The sequence below is a fragment of the Malaclemys terrapin genome, chromosome 8, assembly GCF_027887155.1.
Source record: "Malaclemys terrapin pileata isolate rMalTer1 chromosome 8, rMalTer1.hap1, whole genome shotgun sequence".
Taxonomy (NCBI): domain Eukaryota; kingdom Metazoa; phylum Chordata; order Testudines; family Emydidae; genus Malaclemys; species Malaclemys terrapin.
In genome coordinates this window covers 97,645,307-97,667,808 of record NC_071512.1, presented here as the reverse complement: position 1 = coordinate 97,667,808, position 22,502 = coordinate 97,645,307, and the positions used below count along the sequence as shown (strand labels likewise).

Genomic DNA, 22,502 nt, shown 5'->3' with positions numbered 1-22,502 from the left:
AAGATTGAAAAAATTGGATTTGTTTAGTCTGGAAAAGAGAAGACTGAGAGGGGATATGGTAACAGTTTTCAAGTACATAAAAGGTTGTTACAAGGAGGAGGGAGTATTGTTGTTCTTAACCTCTGAGGATAGGACAAGAAGCAATGGGCTTAAATTGCAGCAAAGGAGGTTTAGGTTGGACATTAGGAAAAACTTAGGTCAGGGTGGTTAAGCACTGGAATAAATTGCCTAGGGAGGTTGTGGAATCTCCATCATTGGAGATTTTTATGAGCAGGTTAGACAAACACCTGTCAGGAATGGTCTAGATAACACTTAGTCCTGCCATGAGTGCAGGGGACTGGACTAGATGACCTCTCGAGGTTCCTTCCAGTCCTATGACTCTATGATTATTTAGACTCCTAAGAGAAGTTTAAAGATAGTTGGGTCAATATTTACCCAGAGAGCAATTAAAAATCCAAGTCCCAATCCTGTATGCTGCTCTGCATGGGTGGGCTCCTGTGCCGAGATGGAGCCCCATAGATTTCAAGAGGTCTTCACATTAAGCAGCTTGCAGGACTGCGACCCCGGTCTCTCAACAATCTCACTGCATTCTATGCTATAATTTCCAAATAGCCCTCTTTTTCACAGCAATCCCAGTAACAGTGCCAAAAGCACAGCAGAGAACAAACTGATTTTTTAAAACATATTTTATTTAGTCAACCATAAAAAAACAACATTTTAACAGTACAACTGGTTATATTTTTAATTGTAACAGCTAATACAGCCAAGAATTTCAAACTTCATCAGCAGCAATGTGCATATATGTGAGAGAGAGAGAGAGAGAGAAAGTGTGTGTGTTCACGATAACCATAGTTACAGAACATTAAAATCATGTTGTACCAAAAGTTTGCAAAGGCAAATTATGAAGTAACAAATACAGTGTATAACTAAAGGCTATGAATACCCAAGTTAGAGACATACTATTTTGATTTAATATCTTTGCATATCCTTTATTTTTTTTTAATATTGCCTTTTAAAAGCTAAGTGAACCAATTCTCACTCAATGCAGAGTATCCTACAGATAATAGGTGAAATCATGGCTTTGCCATGAAAAAAAGGTCAGCCATTATTGTGCTGCCCCAGGAGCAGACTGAAAGGTAGATTATGACACAATCACAATTTGTTTTCCACTAGTCCTTGCTCCAAGGTCTATACCTGGCACAGCATACATCCTCTGGAGCGCTGACACAGCTGTGCTGGCCTGCACATTGGAGGGGGGGCTGAGCCTGGGCCCCACCCAATCCCCACCCTGTTGCACTCATGTATGTGGATGGAAAGGGATGTACCTGCTCTGCATTGGTTATGTCTCCCCCTGGACTGACACACACAGTATGGACAGCATACACAGGGCCTTAAGGGGATGACTTATATCCCTTTACTCTCCCGCATGGCAGCACCAGCAAGGTTGCAATTTGGCCCAGTATGCATCACAAAGTGAATGACCAAGTTTATTTTCCATTAATGCCTTATCAGTGGTTTAATCTGTATTATAAATGTCCATCTATCACTAAACAATCATTGGTTTAGCATTGAACTAGAACATAAAAAGGAATCCCCCCCCCATTGGCAATTGTTTTATAACTGTTTTCACATTATGCAGAATGCAAGAACATAAATTTCTCCACAAGCCCAACAAATGTTAAAACAACAACTTTAAGTAGTTTGGACCAGATGTGGACTCAATTTAAAAAATGTTGTACCATCTGCAATGTCAAAACGTTTCCATGCTCATGAAACACACAGTTAGAAAAGGGGCTTGAATAGTAAACCCTCTGCAGATTTTTCTAATGTTATTTCTTCTTCAGTTGGTTGAAGGGGTCTTTTTTTTAAAACCTATCAAACTAATCCAGCTAAAATGGAAAGCAAAAAGTCAGAGCCATGTTTTGTGTATTTCAAACTTCCACCTCACAACTGGATTTTAGGTTGTCCCCTACACTTATCACCAATATTTATTCAAATGGACCTTATATAACTAAATTATTAATGTTGACAACGGGCCCTTTAGTTTCCCTCCCCTCACCCAAAGAATAGAATGGTCTGAAATGGCCCATATCTTCTCCAACTGAATACTTATAAGGCACTAAAATTATCCATAATAAAAAGTAAAATAGACCCCATGACAAGTAACAAATTATAGATAATACTTTTCTATATGGAATAGCAGCAGAAATTTTCAGTAGTCTAGGAAGCCAAAATGTTTCCTCTTCAAATCATATTAATCATATTAATTAAAAAAAGAAGATCTCTAAAACTCATGACCACTCACACATTTATAAACAGAATCAGTACAAATCAGATAGGCACAAGCAAAATGGATTTTCTTCAAACTTTGATATTCAGATCTGAAATTAAGACCTTTGTCAATGACCATTTATTTACCTGCATTAGTAATGTGAGTTTACTTTGAAGATTTCAGTAACCATCTCTAAACTGTGTTAACTTTTGACTTCTTTTAAGTTTAAACCCTGCACCAGTTACCGATTTGAAATAGACATTTTTAAAGTCATAATTAATTTGAAAATAATTCTCTCAACTTTGGCACCTAATTTTGTGACCTTCTTACCTGCCTCAGATGTACACTGCAATAAATAACTGATTTACTTAAGTATCTTTGTCTTTCTAAATTCCCCCCCCCTACAGTTAGAAATATGTAAATTTACATCTACATCGCTATGTCTGCAACTAAGCTACAAAGGCCTTGGCTACACTTACCAGCTAGTTCGACGGCTGGAAATCGAAGTTCTGGGTTCGACTTATCGCGTCTAGTCTGGACGCGATAAGTCGAACCCGGAAGTGCTTGCCGTCGACTGCGGTACTCCAGCTCGGCGAGAGGAGTACCGCGGAGTCGACGGGGGAGCCTGCCTGCCGCGTGTGGACCAAGGTAAGTTTGAACTAAGGTACTTCGACTTCAGCTACGTTATTCACGTAGCTGAAGTTGCGTACCTTAGTTCGAATTAGGGGGGGTAGTGTAGACCAAGCCAAAGAGAGGTGGCAGGCTAGGACTTTGATTCCTGAAATGAAATTACTATGAGTTGGGGAAATTGTTTTTAAAACATACTAACAATTATTGAATGTGAATTTATAAAATAGAAATCTGTATTTTAACATCAACATGAGCTTATTTGGACAGTGATAAAGCTTTTATAAGGATATACTGACTACTACAGGTAAATCCATCCTTCCCTGATTGCTTACTTAGGTTATCCAGACTCAGTGCCGTGCTGCTTTGCAGATTTTATCATACACCTCTGGAAAAGCATTCTTGCAATTCATTTGCTCCCTCAGCTTGTGGTATAGTGAACCATCAAACATATCCCAGAATTCCTCACGGTTCATATAGCAATCTGCATACAACATCTGGAAACTGAAAGAAAAAGAGGGGATAAGGAATTAAATGTTAATACAGTTGCAAAATTTCAGGTAGGAAAAAAATGAAGCTATAAATTGTAAGGATACACTGCAAAATATTTTGAAATACTTTTTTTAAACAAATGTACAGATTAATTACTATAAATTATATTGGATAATTATTCAGCTAGTCTGATGGCTGAACACTCACATCTCTTTTGAAAAAGTGGTCATGATGTACAACGGAAAAGCCAACAGAACATTCCATTATCACTTTTTGGTGAGGTGGGGAGATAAGTTAAATATGAAAAAATGCTTTTAAAATTTATTAGTGTACTTCAAATGATTTATTTCCCAGTTAGTGTCTTGAATTGTTTTAAAATTAGTTTTGCTATGGCACTAATACAGAGAGGTAAATAGCAGATACACAACATTTGAATATGTTTGGGTAAATTCCATTGTCAGTTTAAATATTGTGGAATAGTTTATTTTTCTGAAAAAAAGGCTTCATGACTTTGCTACCAAACCATAGAGCACTGGATTTGGCATCAGTCTATGCAAAATTGTAGGTGAGGTCCCCAGCTCCGCTCTCGCTCCTTTACACCATATAAGAGGACTAGTGTGGCACAAAGAGGCTCTAAAAATCCCATTTGTGGCCCAGGCAAAATCTCTTGTGCATGACCTACAGAGGACAGCCATAAAGCTTTCCTTCCAAGGCGATTCCAATCAATGCTGCAGTCTACAGGGAAACCAGGAGAGGCTGCTGTAATGCAGACACACCCCTAAACAGCAGACAGGCTGTTTAATTTACATGGGAGGCCTTTCCAGCCCCTAGAGCAGCCCAATATCTGGAGGGTTCAAAAACATCTTAAAGCCACCACTCCTTCTGAGATGCAAATTCTAGGCTACGTAGAGGCACAGCACAGAATCTCAACCAGCATGTTTTTTTGTAAGCAAGCAATGCTTAAAATTAAAAAAGACAGTCATACTGAATATATAAAATCAGAATCAGTAATTAAATACTGTAATAATTGAAAGTTACGTAAATCTGATTAAGCTGCAAGGCAATAAGTTATATGGTGCTATCCTGAACACTAGGACTCTTACCCATGCACGTTTCTTACAAACTTTTCCATTTGTCTCATAGATGCCCTGGCTTCAAACTGCTTTGTTTTAGGCTCTCCATAAGCTCCTATATCTACATAGAGCTCCATTTCATCTCCTTTTGGGTGGACCATGCCAGGATTATTGGGTAATATGAAAGGACATAACCACAGTGGGTAAACCTGCAAAGATAATTTTGTATCACCAATTTTAACAGTACAATATCAGATGTCTGTTAATAAAGCATGAAAAAATGGAGAGAAAATTGCACTACTCTTCTCCAGTTTTCAGTACAGAACTTATACTGATGCCCCTTTTAAATTCTGCTGTTCCAACTAGTTTCACCTTATAGTAAAACTAACACAAGTTGAATAAGATACCAAAAAGCAAAAAGAAAGTGCAATAATTTGTTGCATTTTCCGATTATCTATATCAGTGTTTCTCAACCTTTTTGTGCTGGCGAGCCTCTTTGGACTTAAAAAAAATAAATCACGATACTCCCCTCCACTCCCCGAAAAAATTGTGACCCCCCCTACCTTAAGCTCGTGGCACAGGGCTGAGGCATAAATTAGCTTTGTGGGGCCCTCTGTGGCATGGGGCTCCATACGATTGCCCTGATTCCTATCCCCTAACAGCAACCCTGCTTGCGACCCCCCTAAACTTCTCCGCAACCCCCGTGGGGGTCATGACCCCCAGGTTGAGAAACACCGATCTAGATAATAAACGGAATAGCTTTAAAACGCTAATGAAAAACTGTCCCAGATCCCAAGTCATTTACTGAACATATATTTAGATTTAAAATTACATGTAAAACCAAAGGTGAAAGGCATTTTACTGGTGCTCGCTAAGACCAAAGTTCAAGTCCATAAGTCTGTATTTCTTGAAACAACTGAAGTCAATGACTTGGAAAGCAAGTGTTAATTCCCAACACTCTTTTCGGGGATCAACTGATTCTGCAGAAATAGAAATCTGATTTCCAATTTTGCCAAGTAAAAAGGATAAAGTGATAGAATTTTCTTTTAAAATTTCTGAGTTAAAGCTACAAAATCAGGTATTTCTGAATCTCAAGTTTTTCTTGCTTCGTTTTGTTAGAGCATTTTCATTTTACCTGCCGCCTAATAGTTTTTAATTAGCTGGCAAAATTCTCTCAAATTTAGCATACTGATGTATATTTTCTGCAACAGGCACAACTGCATACTAATGCCAATAATCACCATTCATAGGGCAATCTTCCATTTACCAGGTTTTAGAGAAATGTGTTCTTACATTCAGGTCACTGTGGAAGGTACTGATAGATTTTTCAAGGCTTTTCATTGGGACCAACATGTCTTGTACAACATGATGTTGCTCATACAGCTTTCGAATAGCTTCTCCTTGTGTCAGTTTTAATAGTGAGATTTTTGGTGGAACCATCCAGCCAAAGAGGTAACGAAAAACAGGGTTATTGCCAAAGGGAATGATATCCTTTAAGAGAAAATGGAAAAAAAAACCCTGCTAGTAAAATCACGTGAGCTGAAAAATCAATATTTCAGAATTTGGATTTTGAGAGCAACATTAAATCATATTTTCTTTCAATAGTTTTAATTGCTGATAGTCATGTTAGGCTACATTAATACAGGTACGAACAACATGCAACCCTAAATTCAACAATGGGGACTTATGTAGTGTAAAATTCTACATTAATGCTTATTATGACAATAATTTAGACAATAATTCAAAGTAGTGATTCCACAGCAACCCTGGGCACAGCTGGGCACATTTAGGCAGAGTAAATTCTCAGCCGTAAGTGTGCATTTGTGTTTTTGCACTGAATTTCCTGGTTTATCTTTTTAAAGTCCCAATTCAGGAAAGTACTTATTTTAGCTTTTATCAAGCATGTTCTAAGTTTTTTAAGTGCTTTCTTGAATGTGGGCCTAAAAGAGAAATTAAAAAGGGAAGGTGCTGGTGATATTATAAAAATAAATAAAATAAATTAATGGAGATATCCTATCTCCTAGAACTGGAAGGGACCTTGAAAGGTCATTGAGTCCAGCCCCCTGCCTTCACTAGCAGGACCAAGTACTGATTTTGCCCCAGATCCCTAAGTGGCCCCCTTAAGGATTGAATTCACAACCCTGGGTTTAGCAGGCCAATGCTCAAACCACTGAGCTATTCCCCCCCCCATTATCTTTTACAGTCATACATTTGTATAAAAAAGTCAGAAAGGACTGCAAAAACAGACATTGTCACTAGAGAAATCCCTAAATCTGCCACCACTTCATATGGATTTCTTTCTGTCTTAAGGAAAGGAATTACTCACCTATGACAGACATAGGTGGCTCCTAAGGGAAAAGAACATTGGCTGTGCAGTGAGTATGTACAAAGTACCCCAAAACAAATATTAAAATCTTCTTTATATCTAAAGTCTTACTTGGAGTTCCCAGAAGATACTCCTGGTATGTCGGTGGTAGTAATGTCTTGAGGGAATGTACTCTATTCCAGTTTGATTAGCCTTCAGATACTTCTCCGCATGCTTAAAAAACCATGGTTTGTAGTAGTTACCAATTCTGTTTATCTAAAAATAAAGATATATTACATATCAGCAAACAAACACCAATATAAAGAATAACTATCCCTTACTTGAAAATTCAGTAATATAAATGTTCATGGTGCCCCCAGATTTTTTCGCTTTGGAATTACACTAAGGAAAGAACAGCCTTAATGCTAAGAAAGTGTTTGGAACTTTTTAAACATGATTTTCATATTGTAGTGTGACCTTGTGGATAAAGCACTGGATGGGCACTCAAAAGACCTAGATTCTACTTCTGGCTCTGCTGTTGGTCTCCTGGGAGGCTGTGGGCAAGTACTTGTGCCTCGGCTTCCCCATCTGTAAAATGGGAATTATAATGCTGACCGCCTCTGTAAAGCACTTAGAAAGCTACTGAATAAACATTTACGAGCTAGGTATTATTAAGTATGATTTACTCCTGGGGAACTTCTGTGTCAAAAATTTAAAACTTCTGCACACAGTATTTTAAAATTCTGCATATTTTATTTGTCAAAATAACACAATATAATCATGTCAGTTTCAATTATTTTGGAATTTTTTTCAAAATACCTCCAGCAAGTATGTCTGTAACAATACAAACAACAACAAAAGATTCCCCCAGGAGTAGAGAGTTAAAGAAACCTCTGCACCCACACGGATCCTCACTGCAGGATCAAGTTATAAGTTACCAGATGGAGAAGAAGGCAGAGAGCAGGTTAATCAGTTGAGAGAATGCATTAGCTTAATGGGGTCTGTCCCCAATCTCTTCCCAGGGAGAGGTGAGGATTCTCCCTGCTTCTCTGAGGGCAAACAGACCCCAAGACCCATTTAGCTGCTCTTAACCTCCCACCCTTCTTCAGCTCCCCATCCCTCAAGATCCTTGTCCCAGGGACTGTTCCCCCTCAGCTACTTCTCCCACACTCACTGCCCCTTCCCTCAGGGCAGAGCCCTATGTCCTCACCTCTCCTTCCCCTGGAGCTTGACTCCTCTTTCCCACCCTTCTTCCCCCTCCCCCACCCCACTGGGAGCTCTGTGGTCCCTCTGCTTCCCCCCCCCCAGCACTGGGGCCCCTCTGTTCCCCCCGCATCATTGGGGTACCTATGCTCCCACCTACCCACCCCCACCACGGGGTACCCTATGCTCCTCCCACCACCACTGGGGACCCTGTGCTCCCCCTTCACAGCCTGACTGATCCCTTCCTTGCCAGCCCCACCGCCAGAGGCCCTAGGACAGTGCAGAAAACTGACTGCAGAAGCTGCAGCCGGAGAACCTCAGCTCCTGGAAGAGTGAATCTGCCTGCACATTGCTGCAGGTAAGAGTTCTGCCTGGAGCTGGGGTGTGTGCCATGAGCAGACCTCTGGTGAGAAACTTGGCGGGGGGGAGCGGGGGAAGATGCCCCCCTGCCCTCTCTAAATAGTGCTCCTGGCCAAGGCTCCCCTCAGTTTTCCCATTGCTGCTTGTGTGAGCCCCATGCCACTGCAGGATGGGCGCAGTGATGGGGACATGGGGTGTGCACTGAGGCTGCCTCCCAGTGAGGACTACAGTCAACTGGCTACACGGAGGTTTGGGGTGGGGTGGAGAGGGAGGCGGGAGGGAGGGAATCACCCTACAGCCCCCTAGTTCCCCCCCGCCCTGGACATGGACTCAGCAGTGAGCCTGCACCTGACCCTGACATGCGCAGGGGCCGGGCCTGCCGCAGAACCACCCCAGGGCCCTGTCCCTTTGCGCCAGCGCACCGCGATAGTGAGCGAGAGTGAGTCTCGCGCGCTTGCCCAGGTCTGCCCCTCCAAGGCAGTGATTTACGTCTCTCTCGGCTGCTTGTATGCCCTCGCTCGGGACCGCTGCTGATGGAGGTGCATGACCCCTCTCGCGGCTTCTCTTTGCTTCCCCATCAGAGGAAAACAAAAAAAATGTGCAGGGGACATGAGTTCTGCACATCATCAGTGGCACAGAATTCCCCCAGGAGTAATTATTATAGTGTGCCAATGTGTGTGTCTCATAAGCTTTCCTCATTAAGGATGAGTTAAAATAAGGTTTGGCCTGCCCAAAGAAAGTTGAGTATGGGAACTGATGTTACTCTGTTCTCAAGCCAGTAGTGAACCAAACGCCTCAGTGTTTCTGTAGAGCGGTCAGCATTTCAGAAGAGTTGCCACTAAAGAGACCCATGGCATGTTTTTGTTAACATTAACCCTGATTTTCTAGTCAGATGTTAGTTTGGGTAATTGCAGTGTGACTATCTCCCTCCACATGTGTTTCCTATCTTAAAGCATTGTGTTGTTGCTATATACTGTTCAAGTTGGTTCTTTTCTTCTTGGAGTTGAAAAGCAGCGGCGCTGATGTAAGCTAGAGATAGGTCTTTTCCTATCACTTTAGGAAATGTATGAGTTACAGCCTGAATTGATAGTTACCTGCAAAATTCGAATGTTAAGTATATTCGACCATTCCAGCAAATTCAATATCCATTAAAAATATACCTCTTGTACTGATCCTATTACAGTTTTGATTTTACTGTCATGCACTGGAATATTTTACATGCAAGAGAACTAAAAATCTTATTTAAGAATAGGATTCCTTTTAGTTACCTGGCTGTCTTCAGCTTCGTCAGTCAAGACTCCTGTCATAATGACTGCTTCTTCCAAGGAGTACACCAGTCCTTCCACAAAGTTATTCTCTTTCTTTTTAGACTCCTCAGTAAATTTTTCACAGATCTTTTCCAAACCTCTCACAGGCTTGTAATGTAATTTTACATATTTCTTAGCAGGAATTATTTTTATTTCCGCAGCAACCAGGAATCCCAGAGTGCCACAAGACCAAGGCACTGCATAAAATAGGTCTGAATTTTCAGTCTGCAAAAAGTACATCATACTAAATCAGATGTCTATCCATACAACAATTGATAACATTGTAAATCATAGCAAAATAACATTTTATCTTACTGGTGTACATCTCACAAGGCTTCCATCAGCAAGAACAAGTTCGTAGGCCAAACAGGTATGTTGAAATAGTCCATAGATATGGGATGAAGACTCAATGCCAGTTCCCATGATCAGACCACCTGAACAAGAGAATGTAATCAACTGAAACATATTTCCCTTTAAAATAAAAATGGTTTAAGAACAAAGAGGAAAAAATTAAAGAGGGCTTCTGGAAAATGAAGTCTTTCATGTTATTCCTGGTAGCAGTTTTAAAGAGCAGGTGCATGTCTAAAATATAACATATGCAGTGTTGTTGTAGTTGTGTTGGTCCCAGGATATTAGAGAGACAAGGTGGGTAAGACACAATCTTTTACTGGACCAACTTCTGTTGGTGAGAAAGACAAGCTTATGAAAAGAGCTCTGTGTAAGCTCAAAAGCTTATCTCTCTCACCAACAGAGGTTGAGCCAATAAAAGTTATTACCTCACCCACCTTGTCTCTATATATAATGTGTGATAGCAGAATACAAAATTCAGCAAGAATTTAAAATATATATATATATTTCTGAGAAACCGAGACTGAACAACATAGTAAACTGCATAAAAAGCTATTTAATATACAGCAAAAGTCATGCTCTCTTATCATAAACAATCCTCACCTACTGTGAGATCATCAAGTTCTGGTACTACTGGAAGCGTCCAGCCCATAGGATTCAGATGTGCTGTCAACTGCCCCATGGTGACCAACGGTTCCACACAGACAACCTAAGAGAGAAAACATTCAAGTATTAATTAACACAAATGTTGATTGCACTTCTTATTATCAGTTCTGCTCTTTAATTTAGACACTCACGAGTGTAACTAAAAATAGTTAAGAGACTGTTTCCCTCTTCCACCTACCACATCTTGAAAAGAAGAGTGAGGTTCAATCTCCAAAACATAAGTCAAACTAATCTTTCAGAGTTCAGCTTGTTAAACACGTTACATTTTTTTTTTTAAAGCGCCATGCACTCCTTTCAAAATCTGATATTCATAGTGGGTTTACTATGGCATACATTTCATGGAAAAGTGTGTGCACACTTTGCAGGCTCATCTTAGTTGCACAAATCCTGCAATATGCATGAAGCTGGGGTTATGCAAAGGTGTACCTATGGTTGTACAACTTCAGTTTGTAACTACCCACGGGATTTGCTCAAATCAAATACATGCATTATTTAAATGGAACCATTTTGATGTGCTGACTTGACACTAGTGCCTTGAATCAAGGATTTATCATAACACTTCAGAACAGGCAGAAGTGTCACCACTAGTGAGGAGAGGAAAGTATTCCAAAAAGTTTCAGAATCTCTATCATCAGAAATCAGATACAAAGGTGTTATAAAGGTGTACAACTCCAACTGATGTCAATGGGCATTGAGTTTTCTGACAACTAGACCTTGTTTATTAAAGGATAATATAGTTTAAATTTAGGTATTTTAAAGGTCTTCCTCATAATATATACCACACTTAACAAAAAGCCCAAGCAGAGCATTAAATATATATTAATTTTACCATTATATTTGGAGTTTCCCCAAACCCTGTCTTCAGTATCTGGTGGAAAGTTCAGGAAGGATTGCTCTTTGATAATGTGAGGAGGACAAGGCACATAATACCGAACAGTCACAGTCAGTGCTCCAGATCCTATGTTATGAGATTACATTCATCCGGTACAGATTCCTCCCTCTGCCTTTGTCTATACTAGAAAATTTTACCAGTTTAACTTGAAATCAATTTTAGTTAGTTAATCTAGCTAAACTCATGAAAATACCTAGTTTTAAGCATACTTGTTAATAAAGTCACTAAATAAAGTTAAATTGATACAAGCAAAGTTTAAAATCAAGTTAACGGTCTACGAGTTTGTACCAGTTTGACATCAATTTAAAAGTTAATTTAAATTGATGCAATTTTCTAGTATAGACAAAGGCTGTTTTGTGTGAGAGTAGTGTTAAGAAACCAGACTACTGCTGATGGAAAGGTGGTGTTGCATAAAACAGGTTGGAAGTGAATCCTCCCATCATCTCAACCAGTTTGTCAGAAAACATGGAAGTTGCACAAAAAAAGATAGTAAAGCAGTTCACATCTCTTTCAAAGCCATTGTTTCGGTATCTAGGCAGACATGGGACGACAACAGTGAACAGATTCACATTTGGAAGGTTCTTTGCACCTATTAGAGTTGGAAAGTTATTTTTTTAAAGAAAAGAAAAGAAAAGAAAAGATGAAATTTTGTAGAAAGTGGAGGGTTTACAAAAAAAGAACCAGTATGACAGATGGGCTCAACCAGACCTGTTCACCTAATAGCCTTCCTACTGTGCATCTTGTGTCCACTCATTTCTCTCCCTGCAAGAAAAAACTCCCTTCTAGAATTCAAATATTTTCTGATCACTCAGAATATGGGTCTATTAAGATTGTCTGTTTCCCATGCAGAGGCACAATGCAGATGTGTTTGGGTTTCTAACACTGTAAGGGAATATTTAAGTCCAAAAGGACTAAAAAAGCAACAACACTTTTCACATTAAAAAAGGGTGACATGAGAACATTCGCTCTTGGATTTGTATAATTTTTTAATAAGTGGGTTTCAATTACCTTCAGGGAATTTAGTGTCCTTTTAAGCAATAACCATAATAAAGTGTTGTAAACTTTAGTACTAAATGTAAAAATTTTAGTATTACCTGTTTTTCAACATCTACCTCTAGAATGTCCATTAAGTTGATCACTATATTCTTATGAATCTTCTTGTACTTTCCAACACGAAGTGATACTGTTAGCCAGCCAGGTCGGCCAGTACACATGTATGTTTTCCCACCTTCATTTTTCCATTCCTGCACCTGTAAAAGGTTATTGTCATAGTTCAGGTCAATGCACCTGTATTCCTCCTCGTGGTCCAGCAAGGGCACCCATTCTTAAGCTTTCAGCTCCCCAGCTGTTGACTCCACTAGGGCAGAGACATGCATCTCTCTCCCTCCTAACCAGGGTGTTTTGAGGCTGCGCATCTCCCAGCCTACATTGTGAATTTCCCAGCAAAGTTAGACTGCCTCTGCAGACTTGCTTTATTTTTCTCCTCAGAGATGGTAAATAGTGTAATTGCCACAATTAAGTTATCACATAGCTCTTTCTAAGCAAGCACATTTATTATTAAGGAAAAGCATTAACTATAGAAGAACCTAAAATCATGGTAATAAGCTTACCCGAGATCACCCTCTTACTTCAACCAGGGCTCCGGCCAGCAAACAGTTGTTAGCTCACAGCAAGCCAACTCATGTATCTGAACATCCCTTCTTTATATATATATATTTTTAATTCTGTCCTCATGTAACAGGTGATCAACAGATAGAAAGGTTCTCTCTCCCCTTTGCCCCAACATCAAGGCAAAGCTTCAAAAGGCTGAGTTCTTCTATAACCAGAGTAATTGGATTTGCATACCCTTTCTCCTAGAGATTTCCTGGGAAACCTACTTAACTTTAAAAGTTCATTCTTGTCTTGGCCCCTTATTTCAAACAGTCCTTTAAAGCTCATAACTAGGGCTCCGTGTCTGTCACAGAGGTTGCAGAAGTCACAGATCCCATGACTTTCTGCGACCTCCGTGACTTCTGCAGCAGCCAGTGCCGCTGACCCCGGGGCGGCCCAAGCAGCTAGCCCCGGGGACCACCTGAGCAGCAGTCCCGAGGGGCAGCCGGAGCAGCCACTGTGCAGTGGCCCCAGCAGCTGGTGTCGCTGGCCCCACCCCGGAGCAGTGGCCCCCCCCCGGGACTCCCTCCCGATCAGTGCTCCCCCACAAGATTTAGTCATGGGTATTTTTAGTAAAAGTCATGGACAGGTCATGGGCCATGAATTTTTCTTTATTGCCTGTGACCTGTCCATGACTTTTACTACAAATACCCATGTCTAAATCGTAGCCTTCCTCATAACACTTCCCAGGGTTTCAGATGTTACATACAATACCACAATAATATATAAACATTTGCATTTTTAATAACATGAACTCCTAAGATACTTAAAGCTAGTTCAATAAAGTATGTTGGGGATATTGCAGGAAACTGCCATCGCTGTCACAATTATGATTAAACTGATGCTGTGAAGTACAAAAATCTATAACAAAACTGTACGTGAAAACCTCCCCGCCCTGCCCCAATTTGATAGTGTTTAACTATATTATTCTACATATAATAGAATCCTAAAAGTATAAAACTGGAAGGGACCTCAAAAGGTCATCTAGTCCCGTCCCCTGAACTCAAAGCAGGGCTACGTAATAACTAGACTATTCCAGACAGGTGTTTGTTTAACCTGTTCTTGAAAACCTCCAATGACAGAGATTCCACAACCTCCCTAGGCAATTTATTCCAGTGCTTAACTACTCTGACAGTTAGGAAGTTTTTTCTAATGTCAAATCTAAACCTCCCTTACTGCAATTTAAGCTCATTGCTTCTTGTCCTATCTTTAGAGGTTAACGAGACCAACTTTTCTCCCTCCTCCTTGTAACAACTTTTTATGTCTTTGAAAACTTATCATGTCTGCCCTCAGTCTTCTCTTCTCCAGACTAAACAAACCCAACTTTTTCAATCTTTCCTCATAGGTCATGTTGTCTAGACCTTTCATCTTTTTTGTTGCTCTCCTCTGTACTTTGTCCAGTTTGTCCAAATCTTTCCTGAAATGTGGTGCCCAGAACTGGACAGAAAACTTCAGTTGAGGCCTTATCAGTGCAGAGTGGAATGGAAGAATTACTTCTTGAGTCTTGTTTAAAATACTCCTGCTAATACATCCCAGAATGATATTTATTTTTTTGCACAGTGTTACGCTGTTGGCTCATATTTAGCTTGCAATCCTCTATAATCCCCAGATCCCTTTCCGCAGTACTCCCCACTGTCCCGGAGGGGGAAGAGCCCGTCTGGAGGCCGGAGTGGGCGGAGCTAGGGATCTCTGAGCCCGCCCCTGAAAGGGTCAGGCGGCGACCCGGAAGTATAAAGGCTCGCCCTCAGAGCTCAGTAGAGACCCAGCCGCAGGAGAGACCAGATGTCTCTAGCCCAGCCTGCGACTGGGAAACCCCCATGGCCCAAGGTGGCCGCCCAGACTTGCCGGGCCTGTCCTGTGCCCGCTATCCGGAGGAGTTGCCGGACCTGCCCTGCACTCGTTATCCAGAGGAGTTGCCGGGCCAGCCGATCAATCCCTACCCCGAAGAACCCATGGTCCTGGATCTCCCAGAGGCCAACACCAGGACCCAGGTAGGCCCCAAGGGGGAGTGTGGAAGTAGCCCGGGGGCAGCCAACCCCAGTCTGGCTGCAGCACTGCCAAAGCCTATGTCGGTATGTTGCAGCCATCCCCACCGACAGCAGCTGGTCTTCTGTTGCTGCTAGGGCCCCGGGCTGGGACACAGTGGAGTGGGAGGGCCTGCGTTCCCCCCCCGCCACCCAACTCATGGGTGGCAGACTCCCCCTCTCCCTAGCCTGAGGAGGCTGGGACCTATTGGTGTTGCTCAGCCCTGACTGAGGGCCTGAGCTCCTGAGCCAGTGTTTGTTGCCCCGCCCTGACCTAGGGCCTGGGCTAGCTACTGTTTGTACTGCTATTTGCTCAGCCCTGACTGAGGGCCAGAGCCCAGACTTAGCATTGTTGCCCCGCCCTGAGCCAGGGCTGGGCTTACCATGTTTCTTCCGGTTACAGCAAGGGCTGCCGAGGGAGACCCCCCCCCCGGCTGGACAAATTCCCCAAGCTCAACGGTGTGCAGTGAGCCGGTGTGGCTCCCCACCGCCCTGGAGAGGGTCGAGCCCCCGGCAAACCCTTGTACAAGAACTCACAACCAGTTTGGACTTTGTGCCCTGGTTTGTAATGCCCTGAGGTTGGCACTCACCCTACTTAGCCACTCCGGACAGCCTGACCTACTTCCATTCTCAATTATGTATTTGAACTAATAATTTAAATGTAGGATGTTCAGATATGAAGAAAAACAATATTAATACACAATATTAAATAAGCCATCCAGCAAGGGATAATAGGCATACAATGATTTTTATAAGAACTGTACTAGAGACCAGATTTTGAATTTTCAGTTATTCACACTACAGTTTATTCAAGAGCTCCCATATAGAATCCCAAACCCAAAGCACAGAGAAGGAAAGAAAGAAATTTAATGGAATTTTAGGTAAGAGTTGTGTAACCTATGGCCCCAGCCCTGCAACTACATCAGCACAGAAGGATGCAATTCTGTAATCAAGTACTAATTTCATACAGGAAAAAAAAAGCAATTGGTGGGAGTGTCGAAATCTATACAAACATCCCAAAGAAAGACTTCAGCGTGGAACAAAGAGACTGTACAGGTTTATTCATTTTACGGTATATGTATTTATTAGGACTAGCCATGTATCCACAGTGATTTTAAAATGTAAAGTACTATATGAAAAATATACGTTATTGGCAAGGTAAGGATATGTAAATATATACTTGTTATTTTAGTAATAACAATGTACATTTATTGTCAGTAATATAACTTTTTTGCGCACCCATAACTAAGGCTATGATTCTGTCATGGAATCCGTGACTTTCAGTCTGTGACTTCAGCCAGTGGCGGCAGGGAGCTGCAGGGTCCCCCCACTACCTATGGTTGCTCGGAGCTTGGAGGCCCCACGCCTTGGGCAGTGGGGATACCCCACAGCTCCTGGCCTCTGTGAGTGGCAGCGGCCCTGGGGAGCTCCCAGCTGCCGTGGGCAGCAGGATGCTCCGAGCCACATTGGGAGGACCCCACAGCTCCTGGCTGCCGTGGGCTCCCGCAACTCCCAGCTGTTGCGGGCAATGCGGGCCCCAGAGCTCTGAGTGGCAGGGAGACCCCGGAGCTCCAAGCCACAGGCGGCAGGGGACCCTTGAGCTCTGAGCTGGGGTCCATGCAGCTGCCCACCTGCTGCAGGCGGTGTGGGGACCCCACAGTTGCCCATTTTGTCACAGATATTTTTAGTAAAAATCACGGACAGGTCACAGGCTTCCGTAAAAAAATTTTTATTGCCCGTGACCTGTCCGTGATTTTTACTAAAAATATCTGTGACAAAATCTTAAGCCTTACCCATAACCTAAGGTTGCTTTAGTCCGAACTGGGGAAGGATTTAGACTAACAGTAATCTGTGCCCAATTTACATATTATTCTTACATCTAATAGAGAGAGAGAGCAGGGAGACAGTCTTTTGTTCTCACTAATATACACAGTTATGGGTATGATGGCATATTGCATTGTTTTTGTGCAGCAATGTAAACTGCAGAGTAAAATAGAGATGCATTGATACAATTTCATTGTCTTCCTTTCTTTTTTCTTAATATCCTCTTGCTGTAATTGGGCACCAAAGACTGGATTCAAATGTGGACTTACAAATGAAAATTACAGAAAGAGACAGATAAACAGAGAAGTATTCACCAACTCCAATTCATAGATTCCGAGGCCAGAAGGGACCATTGTGATCATCTAGTCTGATTTCCTGTGTAACACAGGACATACAACTTCCCCAAAATAATTCCTGCAGCGTATCTTTTAGAAAAAGATCAAATCTTGTTTTAAAAAATTGTCAGTGATGGAGAATCCACCCCAACTCTTGGTAAATTGTTTAATTAACCTCACTATTAAAAATGTGTATCATATTTCCAGTCTGTATTTGTCTAGCTCAGTGATACTCAGACTGAGGCTTGCGAGCCACAGGTTGCTCTTTAATGTGTCTCATGAGGTTCTTTGCAGCACATGATATTAAAACAGTGTGATTTAATTATCAACCAAAGTTATTAACCAATCAGGATGCTTATGGTTATTAACTAATTCTAGTTGATAAAATAACAATACTTGGTCAATCATTTTGCTATGAGAATTTTATATATAAACTAAATATTTCCCATCACACTGTTTAAATATGAATATAGAGTACTGTAGTAAATGAAACAATGAATTCCCACTGCTGTGGCTCTTTTGAGTAATGCTGATCACTAATTTGGCTCCTGAACCACTGAGGTCTTTGTTAAGCCCTTTGTTAAAGCTATTACATAAATGACACCATCCCCCCGCACCGGAAACATATCAAGCTGAAAAAAATCCATTATTAGTGTCATGCTATGTGGAGCAGCTCATGATTGTGAATGCCAATCTCAGAGCAGACTGTCAAAAAGCAGGGCAGACATCCCAAACTGGCTGTATATTCTGTGATTAGATTTTCCTAATCCAATAACAAAATGTGAACTCCTGAAGCACTATCACGATCTTACCATGGGATCACAGACAGTCCCTTTGGGCACTCTAGTCTATCTTGACACCCAGACAAGCTGGACTTAGTGATAAATGGTCACTTATACCAAAGATCACAAAATATTCAGGTTGCTCCCAGTCCCAAGAGAAACACTTACCCTATGCCAATTTGTACCTCAGATCTCACACCAAAGACAACATTTGTAGACAATCCTATATACTCCTAAGGTAATTCTGTGCCAAAAAATGTAAAATTCTGCATATTTTATTTGTCAAAATAACACAATATAATCATGCCAGTTTCAATTATTTTGGTCATTTATTTCAAAATACTGGTCAGCAAGTATATCTGTAATAAAAGAGTCAAGAAATGGGTTGTTTTTTTTGACAAATAGATTCCTTACTAGGCAAATTAATACAGAACTTTGAGCAATTCATTTAAGCTACAATACAGAAACATATTTCCTGTAGCCCTCAGAAACAGTGCAAAGGCTTGGGGGAGTCAGGGGTAATGGAGTAGCTGAGGAAGAGGGAAGGGGCTTGGGAATGAATCGGGAGGGTTGTTGGGTTTGCATGGGAGAAGTATGGAACAGGTTTTTTGGGGGGAGGGATTGTTGGGGAGCCTCCCTCATGCAGACCCTTAGTGAGCCTTAGCCTCTCCTGTTCAGTCAGGCATATCTGCCCCATCCCCATGTGTTCCTGCACCCTCTCCCCGACCCATCCCCATGTGGTCCCTGGCTCAATGCTGTCATCCCACTAGCTCCTGAGCCCCTATCGCAGTCTGTCTCTCCATTAGCCCTTCTGAACCCCAGTCTGTGACCCCCCCCCCTCAGCAGCTCTGTGTGCCCCACTCTGTCTGTTACCCTCCCTCACCATATCCTGTGCCTCCTAACCTGGCTCCACAGGCAGGATGCTGTGATGAATGCAGCCGAAGAAGTGGGCTGTAGCCCACGAAAGCTTATGCTCTAATAAATTTGTTAGTCTCTAAGGTGCCACAAGTACTCCTGTTCTTCTTTTTGCGGATACAGACTAACACGGCTGCTACTCTGAAAGCTGCTGACTGTTACTGCCAGTCAGCCGCTGCTGTCTGTTCTGATGCCACAGTGGCCTCTGGTGGGTGAAAGATAGAACTGCAGCACTTCTCAGGCAGAATGTATTTTTTGAGCAGAAAAAGAATTCTGTGCCAGACATGAATTCTGCGCATGCACAGAATTCCCCCAGGAGTATCCTATAGGAAACTAACTAAGGATTTATTAACTAAGAAAAAGAAATGAGAGTTATTTACAGGTTAAAGCAGGCAACGTATCTATACAAATGAGTTACAATCTAGTTCCAAAAGGTGACAGAGTTGTAGTACTCTGTCAGCACTAAATGTCTTTTAAGGCTAACTCATGTTGACCTTGGGCATCTCTGCTTTTGTTTCCTAATTCCAGCCCTGTGAGAGTCCAAACGGCAAAGAGATGAAGAATGTTCATGTTATTTTGTTCATCCAGAATTCACGAAGCACCTTTATGGGAGTCAGAGGGCCATTAGTCCAATTTTTGTATCGTGATGCTTCACAATGCTCACTTAGATTTGATAATCCTTCTTGATGGGCAGAGGAACCACTCCTCCTGCCTCAGTTCACAAGTTCAGAGCAGGCATTTTTACAGTTGTAAAAGGAAACCTACATATTACCTTATAACATGGGATCCAGACATTACAAGGAAGATTAATGCATTTTGTAGAGTCTAAATACAACTTTGCAAGTCTAACACTTATTTTGAACAATACTAACATACAGGTGAGCTGGTCTGGTTTCCAGCTATGAATTTGACAGTGCTCAGCTGATAACTACAGCCGTGGCATGAGCTGGTACCTGATACACCAGTATTGCAATTAGATTTATAAAAAGAGTGCCTATCCAAACACTCGGGTGTCCTTTCTTAAAAATGCACCCAAAGTGCTACAGTACAATTTAAGATAACACAGCATCAGAGAACCAGGCTATTTCTGAAATGTCAGACTTCCCTGGGAAAGGCTTGCGTGGTCTAGTGACCCTGTTGTGAGCTATGCCAGTGGGAGCTTTAACTCCTGGTAGGGCTACCCCACCTGGACAGGTCCTGAGGTAGGGACCAGACAAAAAGCAGTCCTCTGTCCTCCAAATTGGCGTTTGGTCAGTCAACAACCTATTCTTGTAAACAAGTTTAAGAATTAATAATGTAAGAATACATTTAATTTAAGAATGAACAATTCCCTACCTTTGCAATGGCCCTGCTAAGTTTTCAACTGCCTGGGAAAAATGATAAGTTTTGAAAGATGCCCTGAAGGTTATCGAATTCAGACTGTTTTGGACCAGCGACACGAGTAAATTCCAAAATTGAGGAACTCTCATAGAGAGCATCCTATCAGCAGCTCCCTTGTTTATATTCACAAAGCTCCATCTTGAGCACCGGTGCTGACCTTAACTATGGCAGTATGTCATAGAGAGAGACGGAGTCTCTGAGTCTCTGCACCAGCTTCTAACAGGAGCCAGGCCAACATGTGCCTCTCAGGCCCCATCTGGAAGTTGGAAAAGATCCTTTCTTAAACCACAACAGCTAGTTCAAGTTAAATAACATGGCCTAAAAAAAGGATCTTATAATCATCTAAGATTGAGCTTATTACCAAAGGCAGTCAGGGTCTCTTCCCTCAACCCCCCGGCTTTCTCCTCCCTCTTGCCACCCCTTGCACCTCCTTCCCCATCGATGTTTCCCCTCACCCTCACCCCATGGTCTCCTTGTTCTCACCTGTGCCTGGATGTGGCGGACACGCTGGCCGTGCTGCCGAGGGGCGCTGTGCAGCCTCCACACGGCCCAGGCCCGCAGTTGGTAGTAGATGTCGAAGAGGACAGAGAGGGGCAGCAGGAAGAGACAGACGAAGACCCAGCGGTGATGGACCAGCAGGTACTCCAGCCCCTTGTGCCGCACCCACAGCGCAAGCAGGAGGAGCCCAGCACCCAGCGACAGCAAGGGGTCCATCTCGGGCCCCTAGAAGACCCTGCCTGTGTCCTGCAGCCCTGCCCTGCCCTCAGCTCCTGCCCCTCACAAAGCCCCCCCTCACCTCCTTATCCCCCTCACTAACCTGTGCCCCCACCCCTCGCAGAGCCCCTCCCTCACCCCCCGACTGACCTGTGCCCCCACCCCTCGCAGAGCCCCTCCCTCACCTCCTTATCCCCCTCACTAACCTGTGCCCCCACCCCTCGCAGAGCCCCTCCCTCGCCTCCCGACTGACCTCTGCCCCCACCCCTCGCAGAGCCCCTCCCTCGCCTCCCGACTGACCTCTGCCCCCACCCCTCGCAGAGCCCCTCCCTCACCTCCTTACCCCCTCACTAACCTGTGCCCCCACCCCTCGCAGAGCCCCTCCCTCGCCTCCCGACTGACCTGTGCCCCCACCCCTCGCAGAGCCCCTCCCTCGCCCCCCGACTGACCTGTGCCCCCGCCCCTCGCAGAGCCCCTCCCTCACCTCCTTATCCCCCTCACTAACCTGTGCCCCCACCCCTCGCAGAGCCCCTCCCTCGCCCCCCGACTGACCTGTGCCCCCGCCCCTCGCAGAGCCCCTCCCTCGCCCCCCGACTGACCTGTGCCCCCACCCCTCGCAGAGCCCCTCCCTCGCCTCCCGACTGACCTGTGCCCCCGCCCCTCGCAGAGCCCCTCCCTCACCTCCTTATCCCCCTCACTAACCTGTGCCCCCACCCCTCGCAGAGCCCCTCCCTCGCCCCCCGACTGACCTGTGCCCCCGCCCCTCGCAGAGCCCCTCCCTCGCCCCCCGACTGACCTGTGCCCCCGCCCCTCGCAGAGCCCCTCCCTCGCCCCCCGACTGACCTGTGCCCCCGCCCCTCGCAGAGCCCCTCCCTCGCCCCCCGACTGACCTGTGCCCCCACCCCTCGCAGAGCCCCTCCCTCGCCCCCCGACTGACCTGTGCCCCCACCCCTCGCAGAGCCCCTCCCTCGCCCCCCGACTGACCTGTGCCCCCACCCCTCGCAGAGCCCCTCCCTCGCCCCCCGACTGACCTGTGCCCCCACCCCTCGCAGAGCCCCTCCCTCGCCCCCCGACTGACCTGTGCCCCCGCCCCTCGCAGAGCCCCTCCCTCGCCCCCCGACTGACCTGTGCCCCCGCCCCTCGCAGAGCCCCTCCCTCGCCCCCCGACTGACCTGTGCCCCCGCCCCTCGCAGAGCCCCTCCCTCGCCCCCCGACTGACCTGTGCCCCCGCCCCTCGCACAACCCGTCCCTTCCCGGCTCACTGACCTCCGTCCCTGCCCCTCACCCTCCGCCCTGGCTTAGCCCCGCACTTAGCCCCGACTGTCCCTGTCGC

General features: G+C 44.0%; 1 protein-coding gene across 1 annotated transcript; it reads right to left on the bottom strand.

The window, feature by feature from the left end:
• Positions 1 to 668: 668 nt before the first annotated feature.
• DHCR24 (24-dehydrocholesterol reductase) lies at positions 669 to 21,234 on the bottom strand. Its single transcript, XM_054037503.1, has 9 exons — positions 20,939 to 21,234; positions 12,640 to 12,795; positions 10,591 to 10,696; positions 9,955 to 10,073; positions 9,601 to 9,864; positions 6,902 to 7,045; positions 5,758 to 5,955; positions 4,495 to 4,673; positions 669 to 3,403 (listed from the first exon to the last, which is right to left on the bottom strand). Exons 1-9 carry the CDS (start codon positions 21,167 to 21,169, stop codon positions 3,250 to 3,252), a joined length of 1,551 nt encoding a protein of 516 aa, XP_053893478.1. The 5' UTR covers positions 21,170 to 21,234; the 3' UTR covers positions 669 to 3,249.
• Between the last annotated feature and the right edge of the window lie 1,268 nt (positions 21,235 to 22,502).

Excerpts from the sequence above, each read along its gene's own strand:
- DHCR24 (XM_054037503.1), bottom strand. The coding sequence starts at position 21,169 with ATGGACCCCTTGCTGTCGCTGGGTGCTGGGCTCCTCCTGCTTGCGCTG. Across the intron at positions 12,796-20,938 it reads TCCGCCACATCCAGGCACAG|GTGCAGGAATGGAAAAATGA; the intron begins GTGAGAACAAGG and ends AACCTTTTACAG. Across the intron at positions 9,865-9,954 it reads GCCTTGTGAGATGTACACCA|ACTGAAAATTCAGACCTATT; the intron begins GTAAGATAAAAT and ends TACTTTTTGCAG.